Genomic DNA, 24,005 nt, shown 5'->3' on the forward strand with positions numbered 1-24,005 from the left:
TATTCTTATGCATGATTATGCATATGTATGTGTTGCATACATATGTGTATATTCTTATCTATTTGTATCTAAGTGTGTATTCTTATCTGTTTGTAAGTGTGTATTCTTATTTATTCATATTTGTGCATTTCCATGTATATTTATGTAAGTATGTATTCTTATCTATTTGTATGTAAGTGTATATTCTTATCTGTTTGCATGTAAGTGTATATTCTTATCTGTTTGTATGTAAGTGTTTATTCTTATTTATTCATATGTGTGTATTTTCATGTATATGTATGTAAGTATTCTTGTTTATTTGTATGTAAATGTGTATTCTTATCTATATGCGCGTATATTTTTATGTACGTGTGTCTGAGTGTGTAATCTGTGCATGGATAATTGTTTATGAGTGTGTGTGTTGTAATGTGGAGTGTGTGTTGTGAACCATGCTGTCAGATGTGCAGGTGGAACTCACTCTGTGTGAAACGGGGAGGGTTGTCGTTGACGTCGGTCAGCCTCACTGTGACAGTGGTGGTCCCTGAAAGCCCTCCAAGATGGCCGCCCATGTCCTTCGCTTGAAGAACAACAAGGTACTGATCCTGAGTCTCTCTATCCAGGTCAGGAACGGCGGTGCGCAAAATTCCTGAGAGGGAGAGAGGGAAAGAGAGAGAGAGAAATCTCCTGAGAGGGAGAGAGAGAAGAGTGAGAGTAATCTCCTGAGAGAGAGTATAATCTCTTGAGAGATAGAGAGAGAGAGAGCGTAACCTTCCAACATCTCCTTCTCAATATCAAATCTTCATATTGTGAGAAAACTCAAGCAATTTTTTTTCACAACTAGCACAAAATAATAATTTCCATCTCCATTTTGCTATGTTGGCTATATTTCACATCAAATATAATGAGGCCGTTTAAGTCATTTAGTTATGAATGAGGAGTGGGTTAGACCCTGTGGAATGGCATGGCTTGGAATTCTAACTTTCACTAATGAGTGAAAGCCAGAGATTGCCACACCATGCATACAGGACAGAATTAGGTTAATATACTTGATTAGCATTCAAAACCCTTCATGAAAAAAACTGCTCTCTTGTTCATATCAGCATGGGGTTCAAAATGTCAACAAAATTAATTAGGTTTCATTAGGCGGCCAAATGGAATCAAAACACAAAGGAAGTCCATTATCCACGTAGACAGAGGCACAATACGCCAACTGTTACACAAATACGGCTGGCAGACAATGGCGCGGAGAGCCATGCTAATGCACTACGTCTCCTCCGTGCTCTTTCGTGGCCTCTGTCTCTTCTCCCGCTCCCTTCGTCCTCCTTAAGCCTCCCGCCCCTGCACTCTCGGTTCACGCGCCCGCCCTCCGCCTGCGCAAACCCCCCCCTCCACCTCCTGCTGCTCCACCTCCCCCCCCCCCCCCTCCACCTCCCGCCGCTCCATCGTGGGTGGACCAATCGCCACGCCGAGGCACGGAGGAACTGCAAGGATTTTTTCAAATGGCAAATGCCCTCTCCAACATCCCTGACCTCGTCCAGACCCACCCCCTTTGGCAGGGTGGTGTAGTGTGGGGGGGGGGGGGGGGGGGTGCCCCTGAGTAAGGGGATCAGAGGCCCCGACGTGTTTCCCTGCCATCCTGAGCGTGAGCTCTCCCAGCCCTTATGTCAGACCCCACCGAAGCGCGACTTCCGTCCTGCAGCTGCCCGGCCGCCGTGAAACGGAACCGACGTCAGCCTCGCCCGAGCCCCGCCGTATGCAGATACGCTTCTGCCAAAACGAGGAAGATTAGCACACTGGGCTAAGACGCCAGGTAGGTGGTGAGGGAGAGGATGGGAGAGTTAGGAAGGTTAGAAGCAGAAAAGACGAAGAAAAACGGCCAGACAAGACAGGAAGGTGCTGGCTTCAGTTTATTAAACATTTTATTAAAAACCTATTATCAGTGCTTGAGCAAGCATGTTTCACCTCTGCTGTCGGGGTGTCGCGGTCCTTATTAGAGAGACATGCAGGCCTGCGTGGAAAGGGGGAGGGGGGGAGGAAGGGGGAGGGGGAAGCGCCGGGGGAGGCGGAGCCGACACGCCCACCTGTCTGCGGGTCCACGGAGAAGTGGGGTTGACCCTGGACCAGAGTGTACACCAGCCGGGCGCTGTTCCCGTAGGTGGGGTCATCCGCATCGGTGGCTGTCACCTGAATTATAGAAGTGCCTGTGAGAGAGGGACAGAGACGAAGAGAGGGAACAAGGAAGAGAACGAGATAGAGAGAGAGATGGATAGAGATGAGGAAAATGAGGAGAGAGGAAGAGATGGAGAGAGAAACATGAAACAGAATCAGTGCACAACAGCCTACAGCACATACAGCTGAGGGACCTCCTGCTCACCAAAGACATGAACCCTCAGCTGATAGAATTTTATAGAGACTGACACATTCAATCTCCCACTCTTTCTTTCTCTCCTTCACTCTCTCCATTTTTCCTTCTTTCTCTCTCCCTCTCCCTCCGCAGTGCCTTCCCGCTGTCCCCTCTACAGCTTACCTTCCTTCACATTGCCCTCTGTCTATCACACTTCATCTCTCTTCATCTCTATCTCCAATTGCCTGTTGCCCCCTTCCTCAATCTCCCCATCGCTGTCAAATGCCCCTCCCACTCAACTGCCCCTCCCACCCAACTGCCCCTCCCACCCCCACTAACTCCCGCATGTCCTGTACCCATCTTCCATCTCTGACAGATACATACTTTCCCTCACCAAATAAATCAAAGACTGTCATCCGTCATGAGAAGGATGGAAATTGTTGAGGGGAGCAGAGGGGGGAAAAAAAATACATACACTGTAGAGAAAGAACTACGTTTCCCATGGGACACTAGCTGACAAGCTAAGAGGGAAGAGGGGATTTGTGGGAGCAGCTGTTGCTGTTTTCCAACATCAAAGGCCTGACAGTGTTACTGAGACATAGTGCTGGTTGGGGCTGCACCACTTCCTGGTCTATCGCAGGTAGTTAAGAATGCAGATTGAACCCCGTGGAAACAAGGACCGAGCTCACAACCCGGAGCGGCTGGCGTGCGCTCGGAGTCGCGAACCGACAATCAGACGGGCAGGTAAATAAAAAAAGCGTAGCGAGACGGAGACGCGTGCTTGACGCAACGGGCTCGGAGCTAACGGAAATCCCGCACGCAGTCCGCCCGAGATGCGGCCGCGACGCTGGTCACAGGGATCAAGCGATACGTTTCCACATTCGACACGCCGGATTTCTCAGCACGCAGGTGTGAGCTTCTCCAACGTGCTCGTGTGTTTGCGGTTGATACGTGAACGTTCGTTTAATTATCCTCATTTCGTGCTGTAGTCTGGACAAGTAGTCCAGACAAAAATGAATAACAATTTTCAGGCGTCTGAGGAAATGAAAAAAAAAAAATCAAACCAAAGAGACTTGATATATAAATACTTCCATTCCAAGAGTGCGCGGGGTCATTGACAGAATTAATGGTGTTAAGTTCTTGTTCTTGTTCTGGGTTTTACGCGACAGCTCCCTCTGACAGAAGTCAGCGAGTTAACCTTGTGGGTGCTTTGTTCAGCCCACACCTCGATAAATCTGTCTTTCTCCTTCCATCTTTGATGGAAACGCAAGGCTGAGGGAATATATTGCGCTCAACTCACTGACACTGACACCAGTGCATGTCGGATGGGAGGAGGGGGGGGATTACAAGCTGCCTGCAGTACCTATGTTGGCCATCTCGGGCACGGTGGCGCTGTAAGGTCCATCTTCAAACACCGGTGGGTTGTCGTTGATGTCCTGAACCCTGATGATGAACTGAGAAGAGGGCTCCAAGGCACGATCTGTCTGGCTGTCTGTTGCCGTGGCGATCAGCCGGTATTCGTCCTTCTCTTCTCTGTCCAAGGGTTTCGTCACATGGATGTTGCCTGTCTTCTCGTCAATCACAAACACAGACCCCGCCCCCTCACCGCGAAGCACGTACTTGGTGCGTCCATCACCTCTGTCCATGTCAGTGTGGAGCTACATGGAGAAGAGAAAAAGAGAGGAACAGAGAGACAGAGAGAGGGACAGAGAGACAGAGAGAGAGACAGAGAGAGGGGGCAGAGAGACAGAGAGAGGGACAGAGAGACAGAGAGAGGAACAGAGAGACAGAGAGAGGGACAGAGAGACAGAGAGAGAGACAGAGAGAGGGGGCAGAGAGACAGAGAGGGACAGAGAAACAGAGAGAGAGACAGAGAGGGACAGAGAAACAGAGAGAGAGACAGAGAGAGGGACAGAGAGACAGAGAGAGGGACAGAGAGACAGAGAGAGGGGGCAGAGAGACAGAGAGAGGGGGCAGAAAGACAGAGAGAGGGGGCAGAGGTAGAGAGAGAAATGGTACAAACGTATAAGTGAAATATAATAGGGATTTGAAAAATGCAATGGCCAAACACAGAAAAATAGACAGAAATGATATCCCTAAAATTAACATTCATTTCCCAAGAAGACGAATCAAAGTGAGCCATCTGGATCGAAACTGTCACGGAACTGGCAAACCAACGGAGGAGTGGAGAAATAGAGAGGAAGAGAACGGAGGAGTGGAGAAATAAAGAGGAACAGAAGTGGGAGGTGACGGCTGGAGGCCCGAGAGCAGGCATTTGGCACAGCGCCCCCCAGTGGCCAGTCATGCTCAGGGCATACGAGCCCATCCAGCACATCAACATTCACTCATTAGTGTTTGTACAAGGCCAGACCGTGTGTGTCTCGGACAGGCCTCTCTTCACCACGCCCCCATCACCACCACGCCCCCATCACCGCCACGCCCCCATCACCACACACCTCCATCACCACACACCTCCATCACACGCCCCCATCATCACCACGCCCCCATCACCACCCCCCATCACCACCACCCCCCATCACCACCACACCCCCATCATCACCACGCCCCCATCACCACGCCCCCATCATCACCACGCCCCCATCACCACCACGCCCCCATCACCACACGCCCCCATCACCACGCCCCATCACCACCACGCCCCCATCACCACACGCCCCCGGCTCCACACACCCTCCGGCACACGTGTGACATTGCGGATCGAGAAGAAAAATGAGAGAAATGCAGCCAGCAGCCGAGTGTGGAGACAGCTAAGCACTTCTCCCCCCACTGGTGCCAAACCGCCTAGTTTTGATTTTTTTCTAATTAAAATATTCATTGCTTTTCCAGATTGTGTTTTTGATGCAAGAAAAAAAAAACGCACCATCCCAGCATCAGATGCGTCCCGTGCCAAGGAGCGAGAGAAACCGTGGCGACCAGACGCCTCCTCCTGTTCCAGCAGTGCTGGTCCTTTAGTTTAGGGAATATGGCTCCACGGTCTCTTTTACAGAGGCTCTCACAGTAGTGCATGGCAACAAGGAGTGAAGGCTAATTCACTATGGCCACCAGCCCAGTCGGTGGGCGGGGCATTGTTGCTAACGGTTCCTGTGCAGTAGTCACCGCGTGACGCTCCGCCGATACCGACGTTAGCCATTAGCCACGGGCTCCGGGTCAGTCCAGGCCGCCAGACGCACGCGGTTCCGGCTTGGGGTTCTTAACGAAGGACCTTAATGACCGGCTTTAACGAGGCGCTTTAACGAGGACCTTAATGAAGCCGCCACGATCATTAACGCCTGCGTAGGGGGATGATGAACGGAGAGGAGAATCAGCTAGGTGGAAAGGGTTTGATCTGGACGACGCAACAACAAATCCTGTTTGATTACTGTACCACCAACACAAGTGCCATGTTTCTCTCTCTCTCCGCCATCCCTCATTTTTTCATTGTCTCTCACTCGGGTTACTCTGAAGAATCGCACACACGCAGGCGTTTTATCGTTCATCTGTCACTCGTCCATGCTTGAAGACATTACAGTAACAACGATCCCCCACAAACATAAACAGTAATGTGATCATACGCCCAAACCGTCTCCAACGACGACCGATGAGACAGATACCAGCTGCCTCGTCTCATCATTCTAACAATTACGTCTCGCGCAACTAACGGACGAAAACATACAGAAACTGACATAGGCTGAAGGAGTTGATCCAAAATATAACATTCTTCAGAGGGACCGTAGCTTCAGGAAAATGAGCACAACCGTCGGAATTATGCCAAGTCGAAAAAAAGGCCCTTATCAAAGGCCCTTCAATTTATTCAGTGACACTTCATAGACCATAAAATCCATCCAAATTAGGTGTGGGGTTTGGCTCTGGCTGTCTTTAGTGGCCCAGACAGCTGCTACCGCCACAGCACCGCGTGTGGACAGCATGGTCGCAGAGCCCTAAATCACCCAAATTACTTACATTATCATAAGGTAATATGCTTATACTCAGTTTCGCATCTAGCAATAACCATAAATCATGAAGATGTGTGGGGAAAAAATACTCTGTGTCAACCCCAGAATCACTTAAATAACTTATAAGCGTATACTCAATTTCACTTCTGCCTTACAATAAATCATAAAACATTGAAAGCTGAAAGCTGGGGGGGAAAAGAGCGTATTTTGCATCTGTGCATTAGCCTAATGAATGTGTTTGCTTGCACAGATATATTTCTCAGGAGCAGCCTGGTAGGGAATGAGATAAAGGAAACCACATTCCTGGACTCTCGGGTGAAATGGGACTGGACTGTTTGGCTCAGAAGCCTACACACCAGCCTCACAAACATATGTAGTCTCTCTCTCTCTCTCTCTCTCTCTCACACACACACACACACACACACACACACACACTCCCACACAGATTGCCAGTGTGTTATGAGTTTCCATTCCTTCCTCTATACACTACAGGGGAATCCTATCAAAGGCGATGAGGCCGATGGAGAACAACCCTGTGCACCTGCAGTAGCGCACTGCAGCACAGGTCTCGGATCAGTTCAGAGTCGTGACCTCTGGCCTACCAGACAGCTTCACTGACCCCAATACGGTGTTAATTCAGCAGGGGAAAAACAGCAAAAAACTGAACTTTTGTTCAGTTCAATTGTTTGAACATCAGGTTCAAACAATTCTGCTTTAATCCTACCAGTTGCAAAAGGCCAAGAGCTTCACACAATGACTGTAGAAGAGATCAAATTCTTGCCTTACCTGTAGAACTTTATCATAAAAGAGAATAACTTCCTTTATTTGTGAGCTCATCAAAGACATTGACGTAGTCCCATAACCAGAAGTTATGGATGTTTTAATATCCTAAAAACGACTAACCCAGCTCAGCAAGTGCAAACATCGCAGCACAAGAGAAGCTCCGCCTCCCCGTGCCAGATTCCACACTGCTACTGTGCTGGCCCAATGACAGGTCTCCATTTAGACCCTCGATCCCCGGGCCAGATGACCCGCCTTGGCTGCGTCTCCACCCTGTGTCCCTGCCAGATGTCGGAGAGCAGGCCCACGCCCGTGGAGACCCCCTGGCTGACCTCGCACCTGTCCGGCTGCCTTCCCCGAGGCCCGCCGTGGGCGGCTCCGTGCTCACGGACCTCCTGTTCCAAAGCCCAGCTTGGACCCGGCCCTCTGTCCTTGGCGCGTGGTTAACACTGGTCCAGAAGGCCCACCTGCCTTGTGGAGAAACCTGTTTGTTGCGACTGCTTCCGGTCTGCGGACTGGCCTGTCTCTCCGCAAGTCCTGGCTGACTTCAGCCCTGCTGCTGAGGTGTGGCCCTCATGTTCCAGGTGATGCGATATCGCCAGCACACACAGAACCGTAGCTGGGATATCAGCCATGCGTCCTGAAGGACGTCTACTTTTTTTTTTTTTTTTTTATGAATTGCAGGCACGTAAAGAATGAATAAATGAAAAACAGTGTAGCTGTTCGATCAGGGCATCAAGTGTGCTTAGTAAACAGCTCCCAGTACTAAACGTGTAATATATTTACAGCATAGAGCATTCCTGATAGATACTACGTTGACAATCGGTTGTATGAATCTTATATATATATATATATATATATATATATATATATATATATATATATATATATATATATATATAGATTTAGATTCATCCTATCAGTGGTCATTTAGAAATGTATTATACTCTTAAAAGCCTTGCTAGCTAACACTGCTTCACCCAACCATGAACCATAAACAACAATACTTGTGTACTTGTGTGTGTGCGTGTGTGTGTGTGTGTATTTGCTTGTACAGCTGATGAAGGACCTCAGACCAAAATGTCCTCTTGCTCTGGAAATCGTGTATAGTTCACTACAATCTCTCCATCTCTTACTACAGTACACTGCATTAACTCACCTGGAATCTTCTTTAGGTTTACATATGGACTTGCACAGCCGATGAAAGACTTCTGTCCGAAACGTCCTGTTTGTGTGAAAATGTGTTCTTCACTACAATTTTGAATGTCTCTTTGTCCCTAGAGGACATTGAGAAACAGTGGTTGATCAGACTGCTGATGTGACACCTGCTTCTCTGTGCCTGAGCAACTGTCCGTCTGTGCACCAGGTCCTGAATCCTGGAGCAGACTTGGTCTGTGGTCTACAGGGTTGCTCTTACTAAGCTTGTAAAGTCAAGAACTGGTCCTAGATCCGCAGTTAGTTTTGAGTTTTGATTCGAGTGGCCCCAATCTCCCCCCCACCCACCCACCCCGCTCTGTTATAGTAATTACTGACCACTGGGTGGCTAGAGGTTGGCACACAGCCTGCATCTGAAGAGATGTTTGTCTGTCTGTGAGGTGAAGTGTGAGAGAGAGAAAGAGAGAGAGAGAGAAAGAGAGGTCTAAACTAATTCTTTCTGACTCAGCTTGGCCAAACAACACACACACACACACAGACACACACCCATCTCTTTCATGTGAGCTGCGTATCTGTAATTCATAACCATTATTGCTCCATATCATTACCACAAGTCCCCTTTCATTTACCATCATCATATGCAGCATTCCGTCATGCATTATCAGTGACTAAAACTGGGATCCCAGCCGGAGAAAACGCAAATCACAGAGAATATGCAAATCCCAGAGATTATGCAAATCCAGGCTCCCGTCGTCGTGATTCGCTGATCTATGATGGAGCGCGTGTGGCCACTTGTGAGGGCGTGCAGGTTCTGGGGGCGTCTTTTGGGCCTCCTGCATGGTCTGATGTTGGATCAATTGCATAATATTTTTAGCAGGAGGGACTTGCAGGAAGACGTGAGGTGGGGGATGGCTGTTGTGTGTGTGTAAAGGGCAGAACGCCCACACACAGGCCGGTGCTCGGACTCTTACCAAGACGAGCCTGCGTTGAGCCAATAAGAACACAGAGAAGTAAAACACAGAAAACACATAAAATTCTCAAAATGCCAAGATATAATTTTAGTTTTAGTTTTTTTTTTTTTGTTGTTCTCCAGTTACATTTGAATTACATTTAAATATGCCAATGTTCCCAATACCATGAACAGGGAATTACAGATTCAGAGAAGGTCCTCGTTCCTGCTCACAGACAAGCTACCCATCCCTCAAACACCATCAAGCAAAGCACGGTGGAAGTGTATGAGATAGAGGAGTAATGTCACTGCCCAGACACAGTACCTACCGCACCTGAGACAGGCCGGTCAGCGTGCCAGAGGAATCCCGGAGCACTGGAGTGTGAAGAGGACACACAGCCCGGCTGCAGACATTAGAAAGATGAACACGGCTACACTCGCTGTCCGCCCCCTGCTATCGGCTCCTCCAACCTAGTGGGAAGCTACCATCAGCACGTGAGTACAGCTATAAACACAGCAACCAAGACGACAAACTGACACCTGGTACACGTCACAGCGGTAGCCATGCGTGAGACTCTAGGTTACCATATACAAGCCACGGGCAATCCTCTACTGTCCCCTTTGGAAACAAAGGCTGGAAACCAAGAAAGTGACAACAACTGGATTTGAAGCTGGCAGAGCTTCGGATGAGTAGAACGCTCAAAGATGGAGCGTGGCTGTGGAAGAAATACAATGGGCCATAAATGAGGCCAGAGAGTCTGTCAGACAAAGGTTAACAGTGCTGGCATCCAGACTGCAGAGATACACAAAAGAAGCATCTGCCAGCAGCACGTTTGCCAATGAACCTTCCAACTCTCTCCGTTACAGTTCACTAGAAGCCTGAACGAGGATCCACCCAGAGCTGAAACAGATTAGCACTGGAACAGTGTATGGGAGGATAAATCATCCCCCGTGCTCAATGGTTAGGAGATCTTCAAGCAGAGCACCACAGTCCCCCAGACCAGGAAGCACAGAGCAGGTCTGAAGAACTATATGAAGAACCGGGCAGAGAACCTGAGCTTGATGTGATCCATGCCTACTGGCTAAAGAAGCTAACGGCTCTGCATGGCTATCTAGCGCAACAAATGAAGCATCTGCTAACTGCTGGCTCCCGTCTGGGCCGGCTAACACAAGGCAAGACAATGCTGGTTACAAAAGACCCCAACGAGAGCCAAACACCATCCGTCTAACCACCAGCAAGGTGGCGGTTCACAACATGGACACTCCCGTCAGAAGCACTAGCCACCAAAGAATGAGCACGTGTCCGTGTCCATGAGTACCGCTCAGGAGGGGACTGGTGACAAATCCAGAAAGACCAACGTAAGAGTTGCCTGGGTAGACTGTTCAAGAGCAAGACACCGCTAGGATACGACTGACTCACAGCCAAGAGACCATAAAATATGATCTACATCGAGGGGACTCACTGTCCCCACTGATGGGCCAGACTCAGGAGGAGACCTCCTACCAACCACCTCTTACACATAGAAGACACCAAGCTGTGCAGCACCTTGAAAGGGACACTGACTCACCGATCCACCTGAAGAAGATCTGAAGGACCCTGGAATGTGTGGTCGGCCGATATTAAAAAGAGGAAAAGTCATCAGCACAGAGGGAACTGTAGTTCTACAAGGCTGTAGCAGGCATGGAGGAGGACTACAGATGACTTGGCATTCTCCAATCAGACAGGCCCCGTGAGGCAGACACAACAAGGACAGCAATGTACCTCCATAAGGTAAGTCATGTCCTCTAAGGCCAGTTCAATGGACATTGAAATATTAAAGCCATAAAAATGGCAGGTACTACCAGTGATCAGATACCCAACAAGCTTAATATGAGAAGCATCCACTGTGAAGACCACACTGTGAAGACCAGAAAACACCACGATACAGGGATCCCTCCACCCTAGGAAGGGGAAGACCAGCTCTCCAGGGCGAGACACGAACCTTCCAGAAATGCAAGCAGAAAGCAAATCATCCAGACATCATGATAAAAAGCAAACAAACCAAGAAATATGAGGAGTTGGGGAAATACCAGGAACTCTAAAAAGAAATGAGAGAACGTTGACTTGACTGGAATGTGGAAGCTTAACATTAAGGTTGTCCCAGTGGAGATGGTGCCCTCAGGGCAGTTCTGCTCAGCTGGAGGAGTGTCTCCAACACGTCGCAGGAGTGACAACATCCATCTCAGTCCAGAAAAGCACAGGTCTGGGAACAGCAGAAATGCCACAGCCTCAGACTGCTAGGCCTCTGGTGGGAGGTCTGAGTGTGAGGAGACAGATATGACCATTCAGCGGAAGGGTGAGACAGAAATTATTTATTTTATAAATAAATATGTCTGTCCGCACGGAAGAGAAGTGCAACCCTGCAATGTTCTCCCTCTCTCTCTGTCTCTCCCTCTCTCTCTCTGTCTCTCTCTCTCTCTCGCTCTCTCCCTCTCTCTCTCTGACTCAGTGTGAGGGGGATCGACACAGAGAGAGGGGAGAGATGGGGACAGTCACTCGTAGTCCTGCTCACAGGACGCTGAATAAACACTAAACCTCAAGGTCACCGGCTTCGTTCAGCAGCTGTGTGAAAGCTGCCGATACTCCAGGCTTCCTAAATCCACAGATCCATATAACCATGAACCAACCACCGCAGTTCATGTGCTATATCTAGCTGGACCGGCCAGAACCTTTGACATTTCATTTCTTACGCCTAAGGACGATCATGTCAGAGTAATAACTGCTTTTATCGGGAGTGATTTGCCTGGTGTATTAATGTTTTCCATTTTGTGAGACGTTTAGTCAGAATAAAATTTGGCTCATTGTGCATTATCGCCTCATGAAGTGGATTTTAAACGGCTACGATGGGTTATAAAAAATATAAATATTCACACGCATAAAACGGAAAAGAGATGGAAGAGAGAAACACCTCCATGTTGCATTTTGAATCTCACCTCTAAGAGCCCAGAACCTCCCCCCCCCTCTCAGCTCCGGGATTCAGAGCGCAGCCTCCACAGGGGTTTGTAATAAAGTGGTGTTTTAGCAGGACGGAGCCTGTGTGCAGCGCACGACACCCCCTCACATCCCACTCACACACACTGCTCCATCTCCCACTACATCACCTGCTGCTGCTACACTTCTACCGTATACCCATGAGCCCTCTGTGTGTGTGTGTGTGTGTGTGTGTGTGTGTGTGTGTGTGTGTGTGTGTGTGTGTGTGTGTGTGTGTGTGTGTGTGTGTGTGTGTGCGCGTGTGTATCTATCTTTAGTTTCTCTTCCTCCCGCACTTTACACACATATATATTAATGGTATTTGAGGTCTGCAAGAGTGTTTGTGCACACATTTGCAATCACACACACACACACACACACACACACACACACACACACACACACACACACACATTCCACTGCTCTTCTTTCCAGCTCTTTATCACAGCATTTTTTTATCACTCCATCTCTCTTCAGTCCTTCCACATTCACCTAATCAAACGAATGGTATGTTCCCTGCCTCTCTCTCTCTATCTCCCTCTCTCTCTCTCTCTCTCTCTCTCTCTCTCTCTCTCTATCTCCCTCTCTCTCTCCCTCTCTATCTCCATCTCTCACCTTCTCTCTCTCTGCTTCTCTCTCTCTCACTCCCTCCCTCTCTCTCTATCTTTCTCTCTATCTTTCTCTCTCTCTCTCTCACTCCCTCCCTCTCTCTCTATCTTTCTCTCTCTCTCTCTAATCGCTCACGCGACCCTGCTGCAGTGAAGCCTCAAGGCTAAACGATTGGCGACAAAATGACTGAAGGAAAACACAAAGCCGCTTGACGAGAGACATTCTGGAATTATCACTCCATGATCTCTCACACCAGGTGTGTGTGGTCCAGCCCTTTCACACACACTCCACACGCCCACCCTCTCTCAATGCTTTCACACACACTCCACACGCCCACCCTCTCTCAATGCTTTCTGATAGCACTCCGATGTCTCTGTGTGTGCCACAAATTAAAACAGTGTGAGGCATGGATGTAAGAATGGAAGTGACCTGGATATGTGTGTGTTTGTGTGTGTGTGTGTGCGCGCAAAAACACACACACACACACACACACACCATTTACTGCTGGTAAACAAACTGCAGCATTTTCAACCTCATCTACCCCATCTGTAACATATGTTTGATCACACGCAATTTCAGTGCAAATTTCCTGAATTGATGATGCTGGGATTGGCTCCGGCCCAGAGCCCCGCCCCCATTACCCAGACTAGCGGGATAAAGTGGTAAACATAATGGATGGAGGAATGGATGAATGAAAAGAACACACAAAAAAGCATTGATTCAAAACACAGTTACATTTTTAGCCTTTGGTCAACCAGTGTTTTAATTCTTTTCTAAGTGTTTTTGAGAGAGTTCAGGTGGAGTTCAGGTGGAGAAACACTGGAATATTCTTTTAATGTCTCCATTGCAACTACAGAGAGATCCTGCTTGAATGAGGACCTGTGGGAATGTTTGACTCAGTAGCTACTGGGGAGAGAGAGAGAGAGAGAGAGAGAGAGAGAGGGAAAGAGAGAGAGTTTGGGTGTCTGTCTATGATACTGCTGTCTGAGAGGTACTCTAGATTTCATTATTGCCTAGCTCTGTAAGATATCTTAAAACAAGGCAGACACACTCACAAACACACACACAGACACACACACACACACACACACACACACTTACAAACACACAAACAGACACATATATGCTTGCATGATCCTGTATGCCACTACTATCAGGACCTGACAAGACAACCTGCCAACGTTGCTGTCTCTCAGCAGGTAAGTGACTTCGACATTTACAGATCTGATCTAACACCTGTTTACATGCCATAAAAGCGTGCTTTGAAGAACGTGTGTGTTAAAAGCAGCCTCAGAACAATGTCAGTACCACATTAGCATCCCGCGAGGCGAGACATCAGTCCTTTCGAGACACTCATAAACATTTATGCTTCCTCCCCGGCTCTGTTTTCAAATCCAAAAGCACCTGTTAATGGATAGACACCTATTATAATGAGACATAAAAATGTTGCAATGTAATAACTAGTGGAACATATGCCACTTTTAAAAAAGCTCAGATGGCCTCAAATAGTCTCAAATGACCTCAGATAGTCTCACATAATCTCAAATAGTCTCAAAGAGTCTTACATTGCCTAGAAATGAGTCCTTTGATAGTGCCTCAGTATGAGCATGGCTACACCTCGTAATTCAGCATGTCTGCTGCGGAGCCAAACAACATTCTCCACGTTTGTGCCAATTCTACAGCACTTCCATAAATATGCGCATAAAAAAAAGCTCTAGATTTCCTTATAATTACAGTGCCACTTATTAGCAGAGGCGGTACCACTGACTGATTATGCTAAATATGCAACAGTCTACTACTTGAGCTAATGTAGGACGCTTCCTGGATTTGTCATCAAAACCAGGAGCTATTTGTGGTGGGACAGATCATAACATTCATAATGTTATTGGGCATATTTGTATCATATTTGAGATTTTTATTCAATTATCATAATCTGAGCACTGAGGAACTGAAGCAAATTCATGTGTGTGTGTGTGTGTGTGTGTGTGTGTGTGTGTGTGTGTGTGTGTGTGTGAGTGTGTGTGTGTGAGTGTGTGTGAGTGTGTGAGTGTGTGTGTGTGTGTGTGTGTGTGTGTGTGTGTGTGTGTGTGTGTGTGTGTGTGTGTGTGTGTGTGTGTGTGTGTGTGTGTGTGTGTGTGTGTGTGTGTGTGTGTGTGTGTGTGTGTGTGTGTGTGTGTGTGTGTGTGTGTGTGTGTGTGTGTGTGTGTGTGTGTGTGTGTACATAGTTGTATTCCCCATTGTTGCTGAGTCACATTGCTGCTTTGTCACATGCAGTAATCTACTAAACATGGATTTTAATAGCTTCAAATTCAGGCGGTCAGCTGCACTGGACACTGAGACCTTAGGCTTTGTCAACCACCTCATCATTTCCCTCCCTCTCTCTCCTCCCTCTCTCCCTCCCTCTCTCTCTCCTTCACTCTCCATCTCATTTCCATTGTCCACTACCTCCTAATGATGGTCGGTGTCTCCCTCATGCTACAGAGGCCTCTCATTATATGCAGAAGGAGAGAGTGTGTCTAATCCAGTTGAGCTCATGTGGACATGTCCAGGTATTAAGAGTGCAGGGTTCCATTAAGCACAAGAGAGGCAGACACACAGACAGGAAGACGTCCCCACACATACAGGAAGACGTTTCCCACACACAGAGTGGTTTCGGTGTCTCTCAATCCCACAGTGGTATCTCATTGTCCTCGGGCAAACACACAGGCTAATCTTCATTCATTAACTCAGCACATCATCCCTGCTGCGTTTACCCATCTGCACAACTGCATCTTGGGGACATAGTGAGACAAGGAGACACACACACACACACACACTAAAATGCAATAATAGAGAAAAACTATTCTACATGTTGGGAGGGATTGCTGATTTTGCAAGGAACAAAATTCAAAGCACCTTGTCACAGCTTAAGAGACAACCACTAATACCTGCCTCCTTCTCTTGGGCAGTGCGCTTAAGTGTTAATCGTTTTCTATATTCTCCAGATAATGCACTATATTATTGTCTTTCCTATTTCCTCTTTTGTGGTTATGGTAATTCACTTCGGCAACAATGTCTATGCCAACAAGCACTGTTGAATTTCACTGAATTGACAGACAGGCAGAAATAAACAAAGACTCAGACAAACATGATGTCAAAACAATGTCAATAATTGTGAGGAAACCTATTCTCATGTGACAAGACCCATTCTGTGGCGTCCACTTCCGTGAGCTACAAAACCAGCTCTCTCACACAAGAACTGCGCTGAAGTCTTCTAGTCCTACAGAAGAAAACTCTCGTGAGAGGAAAATCAGGAATAGCACAGGCCGTTCTTTCTGTTCGCTATAAAGCATCGGCTCGTGCAACAATTTAATATATTTTTAACAGATGTGAGTGGGACTTAGGGATGCTAAGGGATTGGTAGCTACTATTTATGGGAAACCAGTTGTGCCTGGCTGTATCTGGTATTCCTTGCCTCCAGTTCAGTGTAATGCCTGATTCATGGAAGGTTTGTGCATGAATTGGAGAGGTTTGCCAGCTTTTATGTCTTAGCTTAGCTTAACTTAGGATATTTGAATAAACATTTTGGGGTTTAGGGTGACCGTATTTTTTTTCAAAAATGGACAGAAACAAGTTTAACTCAGATGTGTGGTCCCCATACAGATCGCCACAAAAACGCTGGCCACTTCACATCTATAAGTCATATTTGGTTTTAATTTCCATTTTATACTCTTCCAAGCCTGAAGTAAAAATATTAAAAAGTAAAAATGAATTTTTTCACACACGCAAGAGTGGGTTTCCTCGTGTAAGCAGTTCTCCTATAACGCGAGAATGAGTTTCCTTGTGCGAGGAATAATTTTTCCTCGCTTGTGATTATTGACATTGTTGTGACACCACACACACAGAAGAGAATAACGGAGGGAGAAAGAGAGAGGAGGAATTTGGAGTTTGTCTGGATTAAACTACTTCACCTGTAGGTATTGTTACCATTTGTACAGTTCTCTCTTTTTTTCTTTTTTTTTGTTGCCTAGTTACACCTTTTGGCTTCTCTTTGCCCCCAGTCCTCCCCCAGCTGCCCCACCTCCACACAGGCCACACCCTCTAACACAATATCTCCTCCCCACTGGTCCAGTGTGACCTGAGCCCCTCCCTGCTTTGTCTTTCGTTCCTGATTGCTATGCCCTTGATTGGCTGCCCAGTGGAGGGATTTGAATCGAGCACTTGCACATATTCAGAGTTAACAGTGTAAAATCAGCGGCTAGACGGAGGAGACCGATCGCACCATCACTGTTAGACCTGCTCAGCTCAGCTTCTGCTGACAATCAAACTGACAGAGACTGACAGAAGGAAATCTGGGCCAGTCACACTAATGCCATTAACAAGCCAATAACGCTTTAAACAGAACGTTCCACGGGAGACGTCGGATTCAGTTACGGAGCCAAAAAAGTTGAGTCGTTTTTTTTTTTAAATCATTATCATCACTGAGGATCACAGAGTTTATCTTTGGTGCCTCAGCGTCTGATTGATTAATTTTAGGTCATTATGTGGTTAGAAAACCCAGTCATCTAGATGTGTGAGAAATCAATGGTAGTTAAAAGTTAATGACAGCAGGTAGACACTAATGTGATCTCATGGATGGAAGGGGACAAAAGCCGACGTGCTCTGTGTTAAAAATGAGCTTCAGAGTTTGAGCTTACCCTTCCGATGAGAACAGGTTCAGGCCCGGCGTACTCCTCAATAACGAAGAACTGGTTCCAGATCCAGCTCCGCCTGCTTCTGGATCGAGACCCCTCCCCCTCCTTTGGGCTCCACCCATTATCTTTTTCCACCTCTATTTCTTGGAACACAAGGCCACGGCCATCTTGTCCAGGCCCTGTGTCCACTGTCATCTGTCTACTGTCTTCTTTGGCCACGCCTCCCCTCCAGTCTGGATTTGGGTGGAGCTTCAGAATATGGCTGCTATTAGAGGCATCTGAAGTTCTACTCCCGGGATCCTGAGTGGCACCGAATTCTCGTCCTGCAGTGTGAACGTTTGGACCCGATTGCTCATTCGCATCCGTTTCAGATAGAGTATGTAACATTGAGCCACGCGTGATCAGAGCTGGACGGTTGAAAGGACTGGCCTCAGTGTTCGCTATGAGGTCACTCTGTGGTGTTGAGGCCACGTGGGTAGTGTAGTGTTTGCTCCACCAGGAAGTGGTAGCTCCCCATTGCTCCAACTTCTTCTCTTCCTCTCTTGAATTTTGAGTTATTTCACTACTTGGTTTCCAAAGAATGTTTAAAGTCTGATCTGGATTGACGCTGGGATTCGTGATGGCGCTTGAGAACTCAACAATTTGACTGCTGTTGTGATTCTCAGATTCAGAAACAGCTGCAATAAAAGCCTTGTCTTGTGTCTTCATTTCAGGCTCCTCTGGTTGACTGCGATCCATATCAATCAGATCTCTCTTCCTACTGTGGCTAATCTTGTGCTGGAAATTCAGACCATTCTGGAGCTGGGAATTCACAATCCTCACTAGGTTGTCTTTAGATATAAGCTTCAATACACCATAGCTTCCAGACAGGTTTAATTTATGGGGTGAATCCAACAGAGTTCCCTTTGGAGCCATGGCATTATTAAGAGCCCCAGGACCTGTCCTCCCTCTGGACCTTGGAGCGGATCTGAATCTGGTTCGGTTCAGATGAGCAGTGGGCTCTATCTTGTGGTGAGCTGGAAGTCCATTATCAGCTCGCCCACGTTTAGACACAGCCTCAGCGATTTTGCTGCTGTTCCTCCTCGATTCGGTGGGCTCCCTGGGACCGTCGACGGCCAACCCTCGAACCCACGATTCCTCGTCCTTCCTCTGAGAAGATTTAGCATTAAAATTGTAGGGTTCTTCCTGCTCCAACAATGAGGCAATCCCTTCATTCTGTGCACTCTTTGCGTAACCCATGAACGTGTCAGCCACTTTGTCCGTCCCTATCAGTTCTTTCAGCCTAAACACCTGCATTCCATTCTTCTCCAATCTCGTGTCCCATTGGCCGGTCACCCCGTTACCCCCGTGCAACTGGGAGTGAGCGGAACCCAGGCCCCTCCTCCGAACGATTTTTGCAGTTGACCCTCCTCCCACCAGCCCTCCCCACAGACAGAGGGCCACCAATAGGAGAAGCCTCCCATGAGTCATGTTGAAAGATTGTCCACAGTTCTTTATTAATGCAAGTAGGTGCACATGGAGGAGAACTCTGGCTTTCTGGTTGTCTTCATTGTCACTCTTCCGCTTCCTGACCTGGTTGAACTGTACTTTAACTCCTGTTATACCTTCTTCGCGAGCTCTTGAGGGAACGTGTCAGTCACGATGCCTCCCTCTCTCCTCCTTCTCCCTCTCTCTCTTTGTTACCTTCGTCAGTATCTCTCTCTTCGGATGGAACGCTTCTCTCGCTTCTCTTCCCAGGGCGACTTGATTGCCCTGAGAGGAAAGATAAAGATAATTATGTTAAAACCTTAATCATGTGGGTCTGTTAATTAAACATTGAGAGGCACAGCAAGCGTAGCAGCACCCACCGACGGGCTAACAGACACAACGGCTAACTTATGAACATCCGCCGCATGCAAACCTCTTCGTCGTCAGCTCCGTGTCTTATCTAGAGCGTTCCTGGCAATGTGTTGTTACGTAGCCGTATTTATGATGCTATCTGTGTTTTCTTCTACTTGCTGGGTAATTGCATGGTTCTTTTATCTTTTGAGGGCATCATATATTTTGTGCTGCATGGTTTTTGGTGGTGATTTGTATTTATTTGTTTGTAATTTTTGGATGCTACAGCGTTAGCGTAGCAGCCTTAATGAATTGAACATCGTGTGGGTTCCCAACCTGGCATGGTGAGACCACTCTACGTGTTGCCTGGCCCGTTATATTTGGAGATGAAACGATGCACCATTGAATTGGGACTATACAGAGCGGCACTGTTGAGCAACTGAACATCACGCAGTCATAATAATGGGTTCATGATCCCAGTAAATATGGCATAATAAAATGTGTAGGGTGACAGTTCAGGCAGTTTATGGAATTACAAATGATTTGCAGGATAAGATCATATTTCTGTGTTGCTGCTGTTGCTCTGTGTGCCTAAGATTGGACGGAGTGAAGATGCACCTGTAGTTCAGACAGAAGAGGTCAAATGTTGGGATACAGTATTTGTCTGCCGTGCTAGAGTCTCACAGTGATGTGGTAAATTTTTTAAAAGACTCTCATGTCGCTACCGAAAGAAATCTGGTGGTTGGTGGTTTTATCCTGCAATTTATTTAGGAGCTCTATGAAAACTATCATTGGTCTACGTGTCTGTGTTGTGGACCCCGGTCCGTGTGTGTGGTGTGGACCCTGGTCTGTGTCTGTGATGTGGACCCTGGTCTGTGTCTGTGATGTGGACCCTGGTCTGTGTGTCTGTGGTGTTGACCCTGGTCTGTGTGTCTCTGGTGTTGACCCTGGTCTGTGTGTCTGTGGTGTTGACCCTGGTCTGTGTGTCTGTGGTGTTGACCCTGGTCTGTGTGTCTGTGGTGTAGACCTTGGTCTGCATGTCTGTGGTATGGACCCTGGTCTGTGTGTCTGTGGTGTTGACCCTGGTCTGTGTGTCTGTGGTGTTGACCCTGGTCTGTGTGTCTGTGGTGTAGACCTTGGTCTGCATGTCTGTGGTATGGACCCTGGTCTGTGTGTCTGTGGTGTTGACCCTGGTCTGTGTGTCTGTGGTGTAGACCCTGGTCTGTGTGTCTGTGGTGTAGACCCTGGTCTGCGTGTCCTCTATCATGCTGTATGATAGCCAAGAACTGTTGCAGGGTACAGAGACGGAGGTCCACGTGGCCCCACAGGGTCTCCACTCCAACTCCACTGGTTCTCCTCCACCCATGCCCCCCATCTCCCCCCACACCCCCTCACTCTTTACTGAGCTCGCCCGCATACTTTCCCACTTTCATTTCCAATCTCACGTTTCCAAAAAACCTTCCGCCATCTTTCCTCCTGTTTTCTCACTCGCCACCTCTCCCACTCACCACCTGTCCCTCTGTCTCGCCACCTTCCATCCTGTTCCACCACACACACACACACACACACACACACACACACACACACACACACACACACACACACACACGCACAGTCATAAACACACACACATACACACACACACACACGCACACACACACACACACACACACACACACACACACACACACACACATGCACAGACACACACACACACATTGTTTTAATATGGTGTCCTACTTTGCTATTCTCTGTTCTCTTTGTAGCTACCCCTGTGTCAATCAGTCTTCCGCCTTAACCTCCTTCCCCTTTACCGGGGCTTCTCTTCGATCAATCGGCCCTTCCTCCCCGCCACGCCGTCGGTTCCGGGATTGACGGCCTGTCTGGCTCACTCGCCGATGTTCAAACCTGATTCGAGACAGGGTATTTTTACGGCGGGTCAAAGACGTGCATGGTTTTCTGAGGACAAAACCGGCCGTGTTAATGTGTCGCGGGCAGGGCTCTCACGGGACCGGCTCTCACGGCACTGCCGCCATTCTTGATCATCAGAGCAGAACGTTGCAGCGGGCTCTTCTGGCCATCGCTGTCGCAGAAACGAGACATGAATATAAGCATTAACAGAACAGGGCGCGGTGACACGCTGGAGGTGGGACAGGGTACGGTGAGAGACTGGTGAGACGCTGGAGGTAGGACGGTGTGGTGAGACACTGGAGGTAGGACGGTGTGGTGAGATGCTGGAGGTTGGACAGATTGTGATGAGACACTGGTGAGACGCTGGAGGTAGGACATGGTATGGTGAGATGCTAGACGTAGGACAAGTTGTGATGACATTTACATTTACATTTACGGCATTTAGCAGACGCTCTTATCCAGAGCGACTTACAAAAGTGCGATGAGACACTGGTGAGACACTGGAGATAGAATAGGGTGTGGTGAGATGCTAGACATAGGATAGATGGTGATGAGACACTGATCAGATGATGAAGGTAGAATGGGGTGTGGTGAGACACTGGAGATGAGCACTTGAGTGAGCAACTGGAGTCAAATTCGCACTTCACACTTGATACTCGTCCCCAATGACTCTCAACTCAAGAGCAATAAGAGTCAGTCCATTGTCCAGGCACTGTGTGCAAGTTATAGAACAAAACACTTTCTTTACGTGTTTATTTTGCCATTATTCCTTACTTTGTTTCAGTGATTTGGGACGCATCCCCTTTGCTCGTGACGTATGACACTATCCGCTTATCACGAGCCTTTGGCCACAGGTAGTTTAAAATCCTTGGACATAACAGAAGGACGGCAAAGACACTGTAAGAATGTGGGAAATAAAGACACTAGAACAACCACAAAACTTCATAAGGCACCTGAAACCACACCCAGATTGGTTTGTTTAGTTTACGTTAACAACTTAGCTGTCTTTACAGCTAGCATAGTAGCCCAAATTAGTGTAGTGTCCACTTGTAAACAAACATCAAACAGCCATCAACATTTTAATTATAAATAAATAGAATTATTTTTCTTGCAACAATTATTGTTTTACAGGAATGATACGTGTTTAAATTAGTGTCCAAGACTCATTTTATGTAATGAGAATACTTTACTTTCTGTAATATTTTTGTTTACAGTAGTATCTTGAGAAAAGATGTAGGTAGGACAAGTTGTGATGAGACACCGGAGGTAGGACAGGGTGTGGTGAAATGCTGGACGTGAAACAGGATATGATGAGATCCTGGTAAGATGCTGGAGGTTGAACAGGGTGTGGTGAGATGCTAGACATAGGACAGGTTGTGATGAGACACTGGTGAGATGCTGGAGGTCGGATAGGGTGTGATTAGACACTTTTGAGATGCTGGAGGTAGGACAAGGTTGTGATGAGACACTGGTGAGATGCTGGAGGTAGGACAGGTTGTGATGAGACACTGGTGAGACGCTGGAGCTAGCAAAGGTTGTGATGAGACACTGGTGAGATGCTGGAGGTAGGACAGGTTGTGATGAGACACTGTTGAGACGCTGGAGCTAGGACATGTTGTGTTGAGACACTGGTGAGATGCTGGAGGTAGGACAGGTTGTGATGAGACACTGGTGAGATGCTGGAGGTAGGACAGGTTGTGTTGAGACACTGGTGAGACGCTGGAGCTAGGACATGTTGTGATGAGACACTGGTGAGATGCTGGAGGTAGGACAGGTTGTGATGAGACACTGGTGAGACGCTGGAGCTAGGACAGGTTGTGTTGAGACACTGGTGAGACGCTGGAGCTAGGACATGTTGTGATGAGACACTGGTGAGATGCTGGAGCTAGGACAAGTTGTGATGAGACACTGGTGAGACGCTGGAGGTAGGACAGGTTGTGATGAGACACTGGTGAGACGCTGGAGGTAGGCTTCCGCTCACAGCCCCTATTAGAATACCACGACACTTGGAGGGCCACACTAGTGGGTGGACTGCTTCACTGTCACGGGCACCTGGTTAAGTGGCTGGGGCCACTTACTGAACCAGTGTATCAACACTGTCAATGCTACTGCCCCCAAGGCCTATTGTGTGTGTGTGTGTGTGTGTGTGTGTGTGTGTGTGTGTGTGTGTGTGTGTGTGTGTGTGTGTGTATGTGTGTGTGTGTGACAGAGAGGGAGAGACAGAATGTATGTTTGACACTATTTTCATGCACTTTCCCTGGGGCTGTTGAATGGAATCAGGTCCTGTACAGGTTGAGTGTGTGTGTGTGTGTGTGTGTGTGTGTGTCTGTCTGTCTGTCTGTCTGTGTCTATCCATGTATCCGTGTGTGAGTGTGTAGTTAGCAGGGAGCTGCTAACATGGCCATGGTTTTGTGTAGAACAGGACCACCCGATCCGTCCTGCCTCTCACCCCCTCCAGACAGCTCCAGACTATCTCACTCAACTGATTAATTGGGGCCATAAATATCTTAATTAATTTTTCCCTTCCCAGTGCTCCAAACTCAAATGATCTCTTGGTTCGTTAGTATTGGAGGCAAATCCTCACCATCGATCTTGGGGAACCATGGAGCACTGAAACACCAATTTAACGAAACAAAAATTTGTAATTATGGTTCGTATCTGTATTTGCTGTACATGTCTCTCCTTATTCAAACATCAGACCTCCTCATGGACCTTCTGAGACAGAGTCTCTTCTCCAGCCAGTAATGTACTCTTTTGCCCACACGTACTCCATACACGAATAAAATAGCAACTATAGATACATTGTCGCAGGAAAAAAAATGCA

At 47.7% G+C, this 24,005-nt stretch overlaps 1 protein-coding gene across 1 annotated transcript; it reads right to left on the reverse strand.

Annotated features, from left to right (window-relative positions):
• Nucleotides 1–236: 236 nt before the first annotated feature.
• Nucleotides 237–19,200, reverse strand: LOC143507121 (uncharacterized). The gene is made up of 4 exons (XM_076996511.1): nucleotides 17,456–19,200; nucleotides 3,687–3,981; nucleotides 2,061–2,180; nucleotides 237–625 (listed from the first exon to the last, which is right to left on the reverse strand). Exons 1-4 carry the CDS (start codon nucleotides 18,920–18,922, stop codon nucleotides 435–437), a joined length of 2,073 nt encoding a protein of 690 aa, XP_076852626.1. The 5' UTR covers nucleotides 18,923–19,200; the 3' UTR covers nucleotides 237–434.
• Nucleotides 19,201–24,005: the final 4,805 nt, after the last annotated feature.

This window comes from Brachyhypopomus gauderio, unplaced genomic scaffold, assembly GCF_052324685.1.
Source record: "Brachyhypopomus gauderio isolate BG-103 unplaced genomic scaffold, BGAUD_0.2 sc620, whole genome shotgun sequence".
NCBI lineage: Eukaryota > Metazoa > Chordata > Actinopteri > Gymnotiformes > Hypopomidae > Brachyhypopomus > Brachyhypopomus gauderio.